A 14661-nucleotide genomic window follows, 5' to 3' on the forward strand; every position below is an offset into this window, starting at 1 on the left:
TTTTATCCTGAGATCAGAAAGCAGAACTGGCTTCCTATCCGTGTTACTTTGATATTCTTTCTTTGTATAATGAAACTGCAGCTTTATTATTCACTTGAGGTGACAGACAAAACAGGGGAAAATTAATTCTACACAGCAATGTGTTTGCAATCTTCCACTGAAGTTTCCTAACTTTCAGCTCCTCTGCTTGTTTACAGAGGCACATATGCCAGTCACCTGTTGACTACATTAAAATAAGAGGAACATCATTTTATTGCTATACAGGCCTGAAAGCAAATATTTGCATCTCATTGACTCCAATTATTTTAAATTGGGCTGGGTGAGGCACTCCATATTCTAAATACAAAGTGTATGGGAAGGAGCTGTCTGAGAACAGCAGGGGCTCAGGAAGATTCAGTCTGAAGCAAGAGCTCCTCTCCCTGCAGCTCTCACACATGTGGATGTGTTACACTGGGTAACAATTCCAGTGCAATACTCCAACCTTTCTTAACATACAGAAAAATCAATGTGAGCCCTCACAGGAATGTGAGTCTGGAGTGATTACACAATGCTCAATAGGAATTACCATGGTGAGAGAGAGAAGACATTCAGGCATGATTGTTTATTCTTCAATTACTTCTTCCTTAATGTCCCTGAGGTGAGAATCAGTTGCCCTCTTTGGCAACTCTTCCCCCTGTGCTATGCTTTTCCAGCATAGAAGTGCTGAGAATAAAATAAAAAAAAACCCCAAAAGACAAACCCACAGCATTCAGTTTAGTCTTTCCTTACCCTTTGTCAGGGTGGTGCTATGAACCACTCAGAACTGACCACTTGACACAATTTCATGGACTCAAAGCCAAATTCTGGCAGCTCTGGAGGGTCAAGGCACTGCAATTCTAGGAGCTGGCAAAGCCCTTTCATTAAAGAAGGTGCAGATTCTATACAGCACTTGAAGCACACAACTTCACAAAAGCCTATAATTTTCTGCAATAGCATCTTTTCCTTTTCCTTCTCTAACTGGTGATATTTTGTATTTTTCAAAAACTGCTTTCCTCAGTTTTACATCTATAAATTGAGACAGAAGAACCTGAGACAATTGATAGATTTTTCAAGTCTGCTTTGCAATGAAGCCAACTACAGTGAGAAGTGTTCACCTGCTCTGAGACTGATGGATGTTGGTTTATGTGAAATTGCCTGGTTTTATAGACTGCTGACTTGCAGTGATTGGTAATACAGGCAAAAGTTCTGCAATTGTACAACTAATTTTATTACTCTTTAGGAGGTATCATTAGGCCAGCCTTCACTGGCTTACAACTCTTTCTCTCTCTCTTTATTCTGTAATTCAAATTACAGCAACCAGAGCCAGAATCCAAGATTTAAACACCTATACTCTTAGCTCATGTGAATTTTTTACTGTGCAAGTGCACAATTACCCCTCGCTGTAAATTTAGTTGTAGCTCACTAGAGCATAATCTACTAAAAAAATTATACAGTGGCCAAATCACTCATTTTACTGTAGGTCTCATATTTAAGCCCAGAAATGAAAGCAGTAGTGAAATAACATATCAAGTCAGGCAATTGCCATAAATTCATTGATACAAATAAAACAAAATGTCCCCTCAGAAAATATCCATATTAAGACATAATGGTCCCAATCCTGACTTCAGGGGCAACTCTGGGAGCCACACACTGCTCTGAAACTGATTCCAAGGAGAGAAGAAGCAGGGCTGTTGTTGATGGAGCAGAATGCTGCCACTAGAGAAAGGCCTCCCACTGCTAGACAAATGGTAAAGGCAAAGCCAAGACACTTATTAGCAAAGGAGGCAAAATTTATCAGGGAACAATGGCTTAATTTGGGTTTCACACCATGACTGAGGCAGCTGTCACCATTTAATCAGATGGATGAGTGCAGCCAAATGATCCTTTTTTGGGGGGTTTTGTTATCAATGAGTGATAAGAGTTCAACTTTCAGGACAGACTGCTCTTGGCAGTGCAACTGGTCAGAAAATATAAGCAAGAAAGGATGGGATAGGGCACTGTAACTTGTCACCTTCTGCTAAACAGGGCTGTTCCCTCCTGTACTAAAATATTTTACAGTCCTCAGGAAAATCCTGCCTGTCGATTGGCACGAAAATCAGACTTCTCTCAGTTTGGAACTGGGAGACCTTGAAAAGCTGAAGTAGCTGATATCCATTTCCTTTGGAATAATCATACACTGAAATTAATTTGAGAGTGAGCTTCTACTTGCTCTGTGGGAGGGTACGTGGCCTGGATATGCCAGTGCTTATAAGAAACCCATCTACAGAATGGCTTTGGAAAGGTGCTGCTGCACTTAAAGTAAAAGTGATGGTAGCAAAGTCCTTTTGTTGGCTGGAAAATCATTAACACAGAAATACTCAGCTGCTGCTGCCATTAATTGAATCCCACACTGGACATCTCAGTGACATCACTGGAAGTTGCATCCAGAATGATAATAGGAAATAGGTGTAGTCCAAACACAAGGAAAAAAAAGGAATTGCATCATAGATACCAGAACTGGGTAAATAGCAAGGAAATTTGGACATCTCTGAGCTAGCAGTGCCACCTAGCCTATACTCTGGGATTGTAGTGCAGTTCTTCCAGAGGTTTCAGGGATGCTTCCCTGTTTGTTCAATCATTTTAAAAAGTATAATTACCCGAGTGGTTCTGTTTTGCAGTTAATGCTGTCAAGCCTTTTAAAGTAATTGGTCTTTTAAGAAAATTTAGCTGAAAATTAGCACATCTTTTGATAACATTGCTTTACCTTTAATAGCACTTTGCCTTGCATTTATAATTACTTTTAAATTGTCATTTACCAAGTCATATCTGCCATTTTTTGGCTTTGTTCGTGGGTTTTTTATTGATTTCTTTTAGAAGACTGCTTCTCCACTGCATACAGCTTTTAGCATGGCTTTCAAACAAATATTTTAACACGTTATTCTTTTTCAGATTGAGGAATTCTGATAAATGAATCATGTATATCCAAACCTGGGGAATGACTGAGCTAACATCAGTTACTTATATCATTAAAAAAAGGCCTTTGAGACAGAATCAACAGTAGAAAAGAAACAACAGTTTTTGAAAATCTGATGATTCTCAAAACAGCATCCAAGCTCGAAAGAGATTTGGGACACTTTTAAGGTAAGAAATGTTGTTTGCTAATCCCCTGAACAGATGTGCACCAAAAAGCTGTCTTATGTTTCAAAATGTCCATACCACAACTTCTTTTTTTATATATAAATGAGACTGTGAGGATCCCTGAGCTGAGGATGCCAGAACTCTTGAGTAAGGGATATACTGAAAAGTTATTTTAAACTGTTTGAACTACAGTCTTCTATCCTGCACTTTTGTTTATATGAAGAAGTGTTACAGAACAAAAATGAAGACCTAAAGTTCTAGCAAAAGGAAATAAATTCTAGGATATCAAATGCTAAATTTGTATAGTCTGGTTCTGGAGATCTTTGCCCCTAATGGCACCACTATGACACTGTCATCTTCTAGGAAAGAACACTGAATTTGCAGCAATTAATGATCTTCAGCACTCAGAGTTAAATCAGAATGTGACAGCACATTTTCTAATCTGAGCTTCATGAGTAGGGTTCTGTCCACTATTTCTATATTAAAAAAAATACATATAAGAAAACAGTCATCTAAGACTGAATAATACTGTTGTATTATTATAACTATGCAAGAATTGAAGAGTAATAAATTAGCAAATTATTAAAATATATTTTGTAACATTTTCTATATAGATAGAAAACATTTTCTATATACATGTAAGTTTGCAATTATCCCCAGGTCAAAAAGAATACTGCATGTGTGTATTATTCTACTTTCTAATATTCCTTACAACTGTTTTACTACTCTAAGAAAGGATTAATTCTTAGTGGAGCAGTTCATGCACTGTACATTTGTACTGTAGATCATATGAGGAATTTACATTCCAGAGATATCAACACAAGTCATAAGTTGGATTTTTTTTCTATAATAAATAATCACTAAAAAAGCCCTGAATCACTAAGTGGATCAAATAATGAACTTTTTTTTTGAACTTGAATCTCCTTGTTTCAAAGTGAGCTGGCACGAGCCAGCACTGTGTGAATTATTTCCTTCTTACAAAATTCCTGTGCAATTAATGACTGCAGATGTCACAATTCAGTTAGGATTTGGTGTCCAGTTTGCTGGTACTGGCTTGAACTTAGGAAGAATAAGTAGAAGGTAAAACAACTGTAAAAAGGAAAAGTCCCTAAAAACAAGTGAACTCTAGAAAGAAAAAAGGATAATATAGTACAGGCAGATTACTCTGTGAGAAAAGTTCTTTTCCTTGGTGAAGTGGTGAAAGGAAAATGCATCCTTCCCATGAGAAGAGGGATAGTAAGGGGGAAACATCTCATACATCTTTCTTACACTTTCTGAAGAGTCAGGAAGAGTTGTAGTTTTCCAACTCTTTACTAGGCCTTTGAACAATAAAATAAATAATAATGCTACCACCCATCAGGAAAGTGATGAAAGAGAAGACAGAATGGTCATCTGACTGATTGAATCTTTGGCTTTTATTCTTGATTAGGATTTTTTCTAAATTAGAATTTTCTGCTCTTGTTATCACACTTACTTGCCTAGCTTCAGGCTGCCCTGCTCCTGACGTATAATATGACCACTAAGACTTGAAAAGGTTTGACAAAAAAAGGCTCTCTTGAAGAAAGGAATTACAGAAACAGAGGGGCACGTTGTCAAAAACCACAAGTTAATAAAATCTAGCAATAACCAAGAATATTGTGAGGATCATATGATGAGTTCCAGGTTTAAATTTCTGATCAGTCATGTTCTGTGTATTTCTTACTGCTTTGTTTTTACACATATATTTTATATATATATATAAAATATATATATATTTACATAGATATTATTAAACAATGGTATCCACAATATTTCTCTTTTTGTGGTGACATTTATAAGGATAAAATCAACTTTTTCCAAGGTTCTGGTATTGTCCTACTGAGCCATTCATTGAGATAATGTCAGTAGATAAACAGCTCTCAGTATAACAGTATGGAACCTTCATGTTAAATTATTCCCATTTATAATGTGAAAATGTTAAATATTTCATACATATAAATTTTAATTAGAGAAGGTAAAGAGTTTAAGTGTGCTTGTTTAGGCTTTCTGAATTTGTCTGAAAATACTGCAATAACTTTCAGAAAAGTCATTTCTGAGCTTGATGCAAACATCTAGGCTGCATTAGAATGAAATTTTTCTCAGTATAGGTGGATATTATTCATCTGTGGAGGGAACACACAAGGCACGTGTAATACAGATGTGTAAATACAAAGTCAAAATACCAAATACTAATGATTACTGATTTTTCCTTAAAAAGCAAAAAAACTTCATTCTAAATTTAGGGGAAGGCCAGACATGGCTCCATTAAGGAAATCCATTAGCTAGTTTCTAAACATTATGTGGGGTTTCCAACAGATGATTCCCAACCCTATGAAACCTCATTCCATGGGGAGCTGGTAAAGCCTTTGTTCAGATTTTAAAAAGACCATGTCCTAGCTACAAATAGCCTGAGGTCCCTCTGGAAGAGAGCAAAAGTGGTCTGAAAACCTACCCAGGATGAAACCAGGGAGGATGAAAAGGAGTGTGACTGAGGCATTGGCTTCAAAACTGTACCATGGCTGCAAACCAAAAACCCTAATGCAGGCATAACCAAAGGCCACCAGCTGTAGTGCCTGGCATGCACTTATGTTTTGATTCACATGACAACTCATGTGAAAAAGAGATTGTGACCTCTCTTCACACAAGTAGAGTTCACATGATGTGTACAACAGCTTTTGTACACTCCTGTCCCTGTCCTCCAGCGCTCGGACTTGGAGCGCTCTCCGTGGCTACAGGAAAGTAAAAGCTGAAAGCAGAGTTGATGCTGTCTGACAGGAACAGTGAGCACAGGGACTGACACACACTATTCGGGTCTTGTTTGGAGGAGAGAGGTAGTTTGTTTTTTTTGGAGAACATCGTCCTTGCAGCCTAACATAAAACAAAAAGATTGCTTTTAAAATCAGGGACTCGTGGTAGTCCGTCTCAGCTGGTTTAAGGTCTCTGTGTCCAACTAAAAAAAATAACCTAGTTTAGGCTCTGAAATTCTCTTAATATCTAAGAAAAAAGTGTCTTCTCCTGACTCCCTGTGATAAAGGGAAAAGACTGTCATACTCTTTCACACTAAGTCTGATGGAAGGCAACGAAGAAGGTTTTGTTTGCTTACTGCGCTCATGAGAGAGTCCAGCACGCTGACAGCAAACGCGGTTCCACATGCGAAGGGCTGCGTGAGATACAGTTCTGTGTCTGGATCATCATCATCATCTTGGTCCAAGAACTGAACATTTGAATCATTTACTGAAAATAACAATAATAATAAAATCATAAGGTGCTTTCTGGGTGACAAGCACGTGACCTTACACAATACACAGTCAGAAAGAAAAAGAAACGGGATATGTCTGGAAACACAGAATTGTGTCTGACGTCACTGAAAATGAAATCAAGATGGATGTGAAAATGTGCATTTAAAAGAAATCTGTTGATCATTATCTTGCTTATGAGGTGACTCTTTTGCTCTTGACGGGTGACTATCCCTTTGCTGTAAAAGTAGCTTCGTGGCACCAGCTGCCTGCACTCAAAATGAGACACATGATGCTCCTTTATATTTTGAGACAATCTTGGTGCTGCTCGGGTTCAGTGGCTAAGAGTGTGTGTGTGCACAATGAAATGTTATCACAAGATAGCAAGTCAGAACCCTGTTGTAGAATAAAGGCTGTCCATAAAACCCTGATATAGCCCACAGGCATCCGTTAGATGTGCTGCTGTGATTCTTACTGGAGTGGTGTTAATGCACTTGTGTCTCAAAAGAGGATAAACTGTCCCTTTAACATGCATCCCTCTGAAGGAATGAGCACTGCTCCAGCTATTCTCTTGCAGTACTGCCTTATGTTCAAATATTTGTCTCCATAACTTCACTTCCTAAGCCACAAGTTCTATGTTAGCCAGTGTGAAAAAGCATCCACAGCAGGCTGTTTTAATGAAAAAGCCCAAATCAAGTAATATTTGTCATTTAGACTTTCCCTTTTGTTGTCACAAATAAGCTCTCTGCCTCTGCCTCATTCCACTGAATTAGTTGTTTCCTTGAGATCAGGGTATCAAGTGGATCATATCTCATGAAATGTTTAATTTCCATATTAGTCCTCCTCAGGCATGAAAGCACAGGCTGCTTAGCTGCTACCACTGAAATACTCTTGAACTTCCTAAATGACAAATTAATATCAGTTCTCATGCAAGGAAAGGAATTTTAAAACTATTTCAGCATTCAAACTGCACATACTGACTATGTCCCTGTTTCCCACGTGATCACATCCCCTGAGCCAACCAAGGGAGCTTTGAAACCAATGTGAGAGCTGCTGCTGACTTCACCTGGTTTTGGTTCTGGACTGCTTAGGTTAAGAACTCCTCTGTCTGCTATTCTGATCTTCCTTCCCATACAGCTTCCTTTTCCATCCTGCATCCGCTCCTGTGCTTGCCACGCTTACCTTATGCAACACAAATAACTACAGATAAAGCCTCACAATAGCTGTCTAGAAGAGATAAGAATTGTTATCCTCCTTTTAGGATTTAAAAATCCTGCCTTCCCACACTCCCTGATGTAACTCTGAAAAACTAACACCTCTGTGCTGTAAACAGAGAAGTGTTCTGCCCCAGGAGTCAGAAGAATTTAATCCTAGCAAACACCAATATCCACAATACTCCTTTCTTTGTCCGGGCTATCAATTTATTCTCCAGCTTCTTGAGCAAAATAGTATTTGAAAGCTTGACGTATCATTTCAAAACGTATTTTTTGCAGAGCTTTTTGCCTTAGTTTAATTTGCTAGTTGTGAGCAGGCACTACTGACAGCAGCATTCTTTTTCCACTTCCATCTGGCAGCCTAATACCTGACTTCGACACCGGCGCGCTCGCCGTGCGTGGTGCTGGGTTTCCAAGGCACTACAAATCTAATGTGAATTCTGCAGGTGGAGTTTTATCCTCAATATCTTTATCTTCTTGATGCAAGTTAACATGCTAGGATTCCTGCCAAAGGGTCTCCAGGCAGGCTGAGGGAGGCTCAAACGTGCAGTGCTGCGCCATAGGAAACGCTCATCAAACACTGCTTGCAAACCTGGCACGAGCTTTCTTTATTTCAAGAGAAGGAGCAAAGAGAAGGTTTTTTTATTTTTTTTTTTACAGCTTCAAAACCTCAGCTGCTGAGAAAAGGTCTTCTCCTCAAAAATCAACAAATAGCTTAAGGGAAAGTAGGATACTGGGGTTTCTTATCTTTGACTCCTTCTTGGACTTCCTGGGAGAACCGCTAAGGCATGTCCAGCAAATTGACAACAGGCTGAAATAACAAAAAGAGAAAAAAGAAAGAGAGAGAGAAAAGGAGAGAAAAATTGGTGTGTGTGTAGGGGGCTGAGGGGTAGGGAGTGCCTGGGAGGTGGGAACCCAGGCCAAAGAAAATGAATTGGTGAGAAGGTGCTATGTAAACAGCCGGCAGGTCAGACGAGTGTGATCAAAGGTTTACTGATGCTGCGTGAAAAAAAAAACCAAAAAATCATTAAGAAAGGCCAGAACGAGACAGTCAGTTTCAACCAGAACCACAAATAAAACACATTCAAAGCAGTGCCATGAGGGTAGTAGCCCCTCTGATACAGCCAGATAAATAAAGAAAAAGCTGATGACAGTAAGAACAACAACAGAAAATAAGACAGTGATGTGAAGGAAAAAGGCACTTCTTACCCAGTTCAGTTATCATTAGAATGTGGGTTCCACTGTTTTTTTCCTGACTGATTGAAACCAAAGGCAGAAGTTTGCCAGGCTTAGCTAATAAGTGAAGTATTTAGGGGGAAAAGAAAGTACAGAAAGAGAATAAAGTAAGGGAAAAAGACAGGTAAGGCTCTAAAGAATAAAACTGAGAAGGGAAATAAAAGGACAAAGGACCACAAATCAAGTCTGTATTTGCCATGAAAAAAACAGAACAGCTTCTGCACTTCACATCACACCATTTGACAACATAAATACCCACAGCTAGAGTGGAAATCAGAGCCTGGTTACCTACCATCATCATATTCTCAGGAGTAAAATGGCTCATACTATTATACAGAGTTTGGTTACACGTGATTAAACGGTTCTGGACCATGAAAAAATAAACAAATGGCCTCTTACTATTGATTAAATGCAGAGGAAATGTCTGTTCATACTTATTGTAGTTTTTTTTTTTTTCTCTCTTTTCCAACCTTAGCCCAAAGAACCCTGCTTATTTGTTACACTCTGTAAAAAGCATCTTATCTGATAGGGTGTTTATTTAAGAAAGCAGAAACATTTTTCAGTTATTCAAACAAAGTGAAACAACACTTAACTAATCCTTCTTTAAAGCAAATAGCAAAACCCAGTTATCAGCAAAGAAAACGTAGCAGTGTAAAGTACAGGATAGGTCATTTTCCTACCCAACAAGGGAAGTGGGAAAAAGAAAAGGGGCTACAGATGAAAGGATAAATGTTGGCTTCTCTTACCTAGCTCTGTTATAATAGGGATGTTGGCTCCTGTTGTGATGGAGGGCTGGCGGAGCAGGCCATGGACTGGGCTGTTGTCTGGAGATGAACGATCCATCCCAGGGGGTGTAAAGCCTAAAAGACAAGAAAATAAAAAAGAGAAAGTTTACAGAGGACATAGTGTATGAAAAATAGCAAGGAAATGCCTATATCTCTCTCTTTTTTTTTTTTTTTTTTTCCTTTCTGAAAAATACAGTAAAAGTACTGCCGTTAAAAAATACACTTAATTTTCAACTTTTATTTCTTACAAGCATAATCCTCTGCAAATATACAGGTCATTTCTACAGTTATATATATCCTAGCTAATGGAGAAGATGAAATTTATTTTGTTCTCCTAAGTAGCCTTTAAATCAAACCATACAAAACGGATGGAAAGGGTGATTTCTTAAATATAATTTTAAAATGCTTTGATGTTAGAGGGGTTTCATTTTCTCCTCTTAGTAATTAACATAAATTTGAAACAAACATCTTTCCTCAAACTTCCATTAACATTTTGAAAAGCATTGTTTGTAAACAGCAGTACAACCAGGAGGAATGATTTCCTTTCACTACCAGGTTTTAGGTTTGATCAACCTGCAGGATTTAAAATTTTCTGACTGTTTTCCAGGAGCTGTACAAAATTGTGGTTTTGTTTTGGTTTCTTTCAGGAGTACCTTTCATAATTTTTAATTTTTCTGAGGATTACCACAATAGAAATCCTGGGATGGAAGGGCCCATTCTAACAGGGAAAAAAACAGAAGAAAGGATGGAAAGACAAAGACTCAAGTTTTCAAAAGGTATGTAAGAAGGATGCTTGAAAAGAAACTTGAAAGAGATTTATACCTTTGGGGATGTGTAGGAAACAAAGGTGGGAGAGGAAACATATTGGCAGGTACTTGAAGAAAAAAAAAAAAAAAGATCTGGAGAGCAGCAAGTTTCACCTGTAGAAAAGGTTGTGTTTTCAGGCTGATTCTCTATACAGTTTGAAATGGAGTGAGTGTCTTTTAATCTGTTTTTCTTTCTTTTTCTTCTTCTTTTTTTTTTTTTTTTGATAAGTTTACGCAGTGTTAAAAGAGTTTCACTGAGCTAAATTCATTGATACATTCATCTGCTGCTAAATTCAAAGGATCATACGATTTATATGATATTATCTACTTTAGCTTTTTTCAGATTGAGGACTAATTTACAAAGCAAACTTAACTGTAGCTGTTAACAGGTTTTATACTGTCTTTCTGTGAGATTCAGAGATGAACATTAGATCTGGACCTCTTGATCTGATAGGATTTGTGGTTTATTTGATGTTCAGTTCATTTCTCCCTATGTTTGCCTATAGCACATAAAGAATTTATAGATAATATAACCAGAATCACTGAGAAGAGAGACTTACTCAGCCTTCCAGAAGGTACCAGTAGGAATTTCCTTCTGACTATCACATGAAAGCTAAATAAAATATCAGGATTGTAAGGACAGGATGAGTAAAAAGGAAGTGGAAAGCCAGGGAAGAAATTCCTGAGGAGAAAAGAGGAGGATGTGGTATCTTCAACAGGCTTGCAAGCCAAAAACATCACCATAGGCAAGCCTGTGGCAGAAAGCAATTCTATTTGACACTGCCAAGGCATAGAAAGTGTTCAAAAAAACAGATTTCTTAAGGATAATATTAACAGTTGGTCATTTAATTCCATTTGCTGTGCTGAGACTAATTCAGTAAGAGAAGCACAGTGAGCCCCATTCCCAACTGATGGGTTTGCAGATGTTTCCTTCTGTCTGGCACTGAGAGTGACAGCTGTACTGGCTCTTTGAATGCTTATTTCTGTGTGGCACTTGGAGTTCCTCAAGGCACCACCTGATGAGTTAGAGGTAACCCTGAACCTCTCACAACTGCAGGAAAATGAAAGGGGGACTCCAAACAGAGGGAATGCCAAGGACAGGTGGGCATTAGTGGCACATCTCCTTCTGGAACAGGCTCTGGTGTTTCAGTTGTGCAGTGTCATGCTACAGGAAAGGTGAAACATGGCTTTTGTCACACTACAGTAAAAGAACACACTACAGTAAAAAAAGCTCAAGTAGCTGTAGACTCCTTGAGCAGCTGGAGGCAGGCCCAGTTGGGTCCCCTTGCAGAATGACAAGTCAAAGGCTTTTTACAGTCACTTCTCTGAGAGCAGAGAAAACTTCTCTTGTTCCCATGCACCCTATGCATGGCACTGCTGGGAGAATCCCTAGAGGCCCTGGCTGTCCCTTTTCCATGAAGGCTTTTCCCTCCCCACGTGAGGATCCAGTCCCTGAAACATCTTCCAGTGAATCGGCAGACGGTAAGAGCACATCAGTACTCACCCACCTGCTAAAAGCAAATTTATTTTATTTCATTTTATTCTATTCTATTTTATTTATTTTTCTCTCTCAACCAAAGTGAGTTGGCATGACTGTATCTCCATGGGTAAGTCCTTCTTGCCTTCCCTCAGCTGCAAGGTGCACACACACTCTCCATTGAAGGCTATTTTGTAGCCACCTCTCTAACCCTTCAAATATTTGTCTTCCCAGGATTGACGTAAATGTGTCACTTCTGTTAGACACAGACTGTCAGGAGCTCTGTAATTGCACACTGCTCACACACTGCATTCAGTCTGAAATGCAGGAAGCATGCTAAAGGGGTTTTGTTTTCTCCTTGAATGACAAACAGACGCCCGCCTTAGTATTTTTCATGCTGTGGTCTTGGAAGATGTGAGAAATAATCAGCTATATTAATTTAATTTCCTGGGCTGTGCATAACTCAGACTCTTCTAAAAATGCAGTTTTTAAAAATAGAAAAATCTTGGACTATTTACAGGAAAGGAAAACTGGGAGTACTTGGGGATTTTGTGTACCTCTCTTTGGAGTCACAAGGCTCCATACACCTTTAGGCCACATCCCTGCTCCCAAGACACAATGTGAATCCTATAGATAGGTCCTCTATTTTTTTCTCCTCCAGAAGAGAGGGGGGGAAAAAAAGTGGAGGAAAACTAACCTGCTTTATCAGAACTTTCATTTAAAGGCATGAAAAACTACAAGTGACAGCTGTGCAGATTCAGTGAATGTGACATTTCTGAATTTCTTCAACTTGACAAGTAAACACCTTAAATCGGTAATGCTATATGCATAATACATGACCTGTGTTTTGACATCCATCATCAAATGCTGACTTGAGAAAATAGAGGTTTGTACGTCAAGGAATAGCACCCATAAAGCAGGGAGAAATTCAGGTCACAGGGTATTAGGAAAACTCTATTTCATTACAGAAGCTGAAACAAGCTAAGGCATCAGATTTAAGATCCATTTTCGGCTGTGAAAAGATTCAATTCCTCTGCACAGAGCATTCATTTAGAAATGACATGCTCTCCTCACAGCCTCTTTTAATTTTCCTTTTCATATTCCATTTTCTCCTTCAGTCCCCAAGCCCTGTTCCATTAATGCCCATAAAAATCGTAAAACGGGGATGATTGTTGTGATCTTCTTATAACCACAGTGTCTTCTCCTTCAAGAAACAACTGAGGGAGCTGTTTAAAAGGATCAACCTCTAGAGTAAAATTTCTGTAGCCTGTGCAAGCCTGAGCACAGCCTCTGTGTCTGGAAACACTGACTATGGGGGGTTCTGGAGAAGGGAAATCCCTTTGCCAACAACTAGGAGGTATGGCCCAGTATAATCCTATCAGTTTCTGCTAAATATGACTTAAGATATAATATAATAGTACATACAAAATACTAAATTACTGGAGTGGATGAGTGATGCCTTTGTATCACTTTGGGTTGGTTTTTTTGTGTGTGTGTGTTTTGCTTTTGTTTGTGGTTTTTTTCCTCCTCTTCACTTATTAAACTGTCTTTACCTCAACCCATGAGGTTTTGGGTTTTTCCTCACTTTTGCCCTTTTCCTCCTCTCCCCCATACCACTGCAGGGAAGTCAGCAAGAGACTGGATAGGGTCTCAGTCCCCAGCCAGGGTCAACCCACCACCAGACTACAGACTGAGGAGATGGCCTGAGCTTCTACAGGAGGCAGCAAGCTCCTGGGCCTCTCTGGAACAAGATGCTACCAAACAGTAGGTTAAAAGCATCATGTTCCTGAGAGGAACTCAGGCCCTGGGCTCCTGATGTGCTCAAAATCAGTGAGGACTGGTGGTGAGGAGTCACTGCTCCCCTCCTGACAGCAGCAGGGATTTGAGGGGCAAGGATTCCCATGCCCTGACTCAGCTACCTGCTCTAAAGGGGTTTGTGCCTCCTGCAGTTCCCTGCAGAAAGCAGATGGTTCAGTGTCTTGATTCAGTTCAAATAAATCCTTCCCAGCTCCCTCTGACATGCTCTTGCTCACAAAATCAGGCAAAACAACCACACACAATTGCATTAGAGGCAAGATCCTACCTCTAAGATGTTCTCATCTTTGTGAAAGGAGAACCTCAGGGAAATTTCTTCCCAAGAAGAAGGCAGTCTCCTGAGAAAAAGTCCCTGGGGATCCAGGTGCTGCACAGCCTGGAGCTCAGCAGGACTGTGGGTGCCTCCTTCTCTCTCACAAAACACCCACCCAGCAAGAGATGGGCAGAGGTTGATCCTCATCCATGAACCTCTCAGGAGCACAGGGGGACACTGACTGTGGCTGTGCAGGTATTCTGTGAGGAAGTTCATAATTAAGGAATGCTGGCATGGCTTAACAGTGATTTCTGCCTACAGAAAGCACCAGCAATAATTATCATTTGCCCTGCATCCCTGTCCTTTGGAGCAACACGTGCTCTGCTCATGATGGGGTTTTGTTCCTGTGCTGTTTGTGTGACTGATGCAGAACATCAATGTTCTACAGAACAGTAAATATATCCTCTTAGTTTGCTGTCCAGCCAGTATGGTTTTACCAGGGTTTAACACAGGAATAAATTTGGCTCTTGGATGTGCACTGCTTCTGTCCTGCCAGCTGACTTAACTGAGACTCAGATGGGCATATTCTCAAGCTGGATTTTAATTTTATTTATTTTATTTATAAAACGTCTCCCGTTCTAAAGGATCATAATGGATCCCAAAGCCTCTTCCCCTTTCCCCCTGCT

At 39.5% G+C, this 14661-nt stretch overlaps 1 protein-coding gene across 21 annotated transcripts in view; it reads right to left on the minus strand.

Moving 5' to 3' along the window:
• Positions 1-14661, minus strand: part of KCNMA1 (potassium calcium-activated channel subfamily M alpha 1) — a 368746-nt gene that overhangs the window by 13587 nt on the left and 340498 nt on the right. For 19 of the 21 annotated variants that reach the window (XM_071748266.1, XM_071748268.1, XM_071748267.1 and 16 more), the window contains 2 exons: positions 9586-9699; positions 6257-6387 (listed from right to left, as the gene is read on the minus strand). In XM_071748266.1, the coding sequence (XP_071604367.1) occupies positions 6257-6387; positions 9586-9699 (245 nt within the window). Of the gene's footprint in view, positions 1-6256; positions 6388-8812; positions 8897-9585; positions 9700-14661 lie in introns of all 21 variants that reach the window. The other 2 variants (XM_071748286.1, XM_071748285.1) reach the window with 1 other exon arrangement.

The sequence above is a fragment of the Heliangelus exortis genome, chromosome 7 (genome assembly GCF_036169615.1).
Source record: "Heliangelus exortis chromosome 7, bHelExo1.hap1, whole genome shotgun sequence".
In the NCBI taxonomy this organism is placed as follows: Eukaryota; Metazoa; Chordata; class Aves; order Apodiformes; family Trochilidae; genus Heliangelus; species Heliangelus exortis.